We start from the raw sequence: 2,715 nt of genomic DNA, 5'->3' as shown, positions 1-2,715 counted from the left end.
CCGCCCCGGCCCCGGACAGCCAGGAAGCAGCAAAGCCTGGGGCCAGATCCAGATCTGGGAGGGGGCCCAGGGCGGAGCCAAACACCATCACCCCCCACACCCAGGAAGGTCTCCTGTGGAAAAGTGGCCGCCATAGACAGAAAGTTGAAAATCACTTATCACTTATATGTGGGATATAACCCTAAAAGCAACAAATGAACAGGACAGAGACTCGTGGGCACGGACAATAGACTAGTGGTTACCAGAGGGGAGGGGGAGGACGGAAGGGGGAGGTAGACCAGGTAAAAGGGGTCAAGTATGTGGTGACAGAAAGAAATCTAACTATGCGAGGTGAACACACAATGGAAATATATACGTGGCTTACTGTGAAAACGCACAGCTGAAACATCGAATTTCGTTAACCAATGTCACCATAAAAATAAATAAATAAATTTATTAAAAAAAAAAAAAGAGATAAGAAAAGAAAGGTGGCCGCCAAGGTGAACAGATCTTGACGGTGGGCCCTCTAGCCAAAGGCCTGGGCTACTTTAGGTGCCAAGAGAGCGCCCCTGTGTGTCCACTGGTCGCTTCGCTTGGTGCATGCAGAGGGTGGGGCCTCTGAGTTTCACCCCAATACTGAGTACTGCAAAAGAGCTGAGACAGCGACAGCCCACCCAGTCCTCTTCGGGTGGGGAGAGGACTCAGTCCAGGGCACGTGAGGGGCAGGCAGCAGCCTCCCCCCGACCCCATGTGCTTCCTGCCCCGTGTCCCGCGGTTAACGGGACGCTCCAGGCTCTGGAGCGCGGCTCTGCAGCCGAGACAGCAGTGGGAGCTTGTGAGAGCCGGGTAAGCGGCTGGGAGGGCCAGCAAGCTCACCATGGAGTAGCCATACACGTGGATCTTCTTGTCCTGGCTCTGGTGGGAGATGCGCCCGCCTCCCAGGCACTCGCAGTCATAACCCTTCTTCTGCATCTCGCCAGATACCTTGTCGTAGATGTCGGCTGGGATGGGGAGGGCGGCTCAGCTCTCAGCTGTGGCTGCACTCAGGGCCCAGGGGGTCTGAAGCCCCAGCTCTGAGCAGCTCCTTCCCCAGCTCAGGAGCCCCTCCAGGCTAGGGAGGGATAGAAGGGAAAGGAGGTGCGCCTGGGCAGGTGCGCTGGGGCTCGCAGGGGTCGGGGGGTGGCAGCCCATGCCCCCAGGACCTCGGCTCCTCTGGGCCAGCCAGGGTCAGACCCCACAGGGGACCACCTCCCACGACGGCCCTCGGCCCCGCCCCACAGCGGCGGCCGACCCCGCCCATAGACGCCGGCGGCCCCGCCCAGCCCTCACCGTGGTACTCGGCCCACTTGTAGCCGCGCACGATCTCCTTGCTTTCCCCTGCCGGGGCTCCGGAGGGCGGCGCCGCGTGGACTCGAATCAGCACGTACTTGAAGACGCCGTCGGAGTCGATGTCCACATCGGGGATCTGGGCGAGGTCCGCGGCCGCCATGTTCCCCGGAGCGCGCCCGGCCCTGCGGCCCGCGGCCCTTCCCCCACGCGGCCCGGGCTGGGTCGACCGTGCGGGCGGGAGGCGGGCTCTGGGAGTCCGTGGCCAATCCCGCGGCGGCGTGCTGCCTTGGCCCCGGCCTCAGCCAATCGTGCCGCCGACCCGCAGCGCGGGCTGGCCAATCGCAACCCAGCTCCTTGCATCCTGAGACCACGTGGGTCCCACTTCACGGGAACGTGGAAACAGGAGGGGGTGGTGGTTAAAACCAGAGGATGGAGGAGTTCCTTCCCAGCGCGGTCTCAGGCTGGTGGCAGGCCCCTTTGGGGGGACTTAGGCGGCCCGTGAGGCCGGAGGAACGCGCGCCGGCTTTGACCGCTTACCCCACCGTGACGGAAGGCCGCCCTCCCCCGTCCCCGCACCGGGTCCGACGGCCGCCCTCCCCCGCCCCATCCACGCCCCCCCACGAGGCAGTGGTGGCTACATTCGAATTGCTTTACTTGGTTCGAAAAGCGCTCGCCCTCCAGAAACAATACCGGTCCAGGGTCCTTTCTGGCCGGCTGGCCCTCAGTCGCGGGGCTGAAGGCAGAAGCCCGATTTGGGAGGGCGCGAAGGCGGGTGGGGCAAGCGAGGCGCGTGGCCGGTACAATCGCGTGGGGCCGAGGCGGGCATACAGGCTTGTGGGGAAGGAGGCGTGGGGTCACAGCCAGGGGCGAGAGCTGGGAGCCGAGGCGTCACCATTTCATTCAATTAACAGCCCATTTCGGTCCCTATGTGGGGCTGGAATTCCAAGAGGGCCCTCGCGGGGACCCGTCCTTGCCCCTTCTCCGGGTCACTCGTTCTCTGTGGGGCCGGGGCCAGATGCACCTCGGGGGAGGGTGGGGATGGAGGGCCCGGAGCGTGCGCGCGCTCCCGAGGGCCGGAGCGAGCCTTTAGCCTCGCGTTCCCAGCTCGCAGCACAGGGCACCGCTAGAGCAAGCAAGCGCGGGCGAGGGGTTGTGCAGTGGTGCCCCCACCTCCGTCCCTGGCCAACTAGTTCGGTCCCGCATCTGCCCGCCCCCCCAACTGGAAAGGCCCTCTTCTGTCTCCCTACGCCAGCATCCCATCTCGCCTCTGCACCTGCTTCCTGCCTCCCTGTGAATTAGGGCTTGAGCTACCGTTTGCAGCCCTGCTTTGCCCTGGCACCCGCCTAGGGCCTTCCTGTGGGGTGTGGACAGGTAGTCGGACTCATGTCCAGCCAGACTTTAGCTCTG

General features: G+C 64.1%; 2 protein-coding genes across 2 annotated transcripts in view; both read right to left on the bottom strand.

Annotated features, from left to right (window-relative positions):
* Nucleotides 1-1,446, bottom strand: part of MAMDC4 (MAM domain containing 4) — an 11,729-nt gene extending 10,283 nt beyond the window's left edge. The window contains exon 1 of the mRNA XM_025051196.1: nucleotides 1,309-1,446. The gene's annotated coding sequence lies outside the window, so the exon portion shown is untranslated. The remainder of the gene's footprint in view (nucleotides 1-1,308) is intronic.
* Nucleotides 1-1,468, bottom strand: part of PHPT1 (phosphohistidine phosphatase 1) — a 1,679-nt gene extending 211 nt beyond the window's left edge. The window contains exons 1-2 of the mRNA XM_006918121.3: nucleotides 1,309-1,468; nucleotides 856-980 (exon numbers count right to left, since the gene is read on the bottom strand). Coding sequence (XP_006918183.1) covers nucleotides 856-980; nucleotides 1,309-1,468 — 285 coding nt within the window. The remainder of the gene's footprint in view (nucleotides 1-855; nucleotides 981-1,308) is intronic.
* Between the last annotated feature and the right edge of the window lie 1,247 nt (nucleotides 1,469-2,715).

This window comes from Pteropus alecto, unplaced genomic scaffold (genome assembly GCF_000325575.1).
Source record: "Pteropus alecto unplaced genomic scaffold, ASM32557v1 scaffold67, whole genome shotgun sequence".
Lineage (NCBI taxonomy): Eukaryota > Metazoa > Chordata > Mammalia > Chiroptera > Pteropodidae > Pteropus > Pteropus alecto.
The sequence above is the reverse complement of the archived record's forward strand: the minus strand, read 5'-3'. Positions and strand labels throughout refer to the sequence as shown.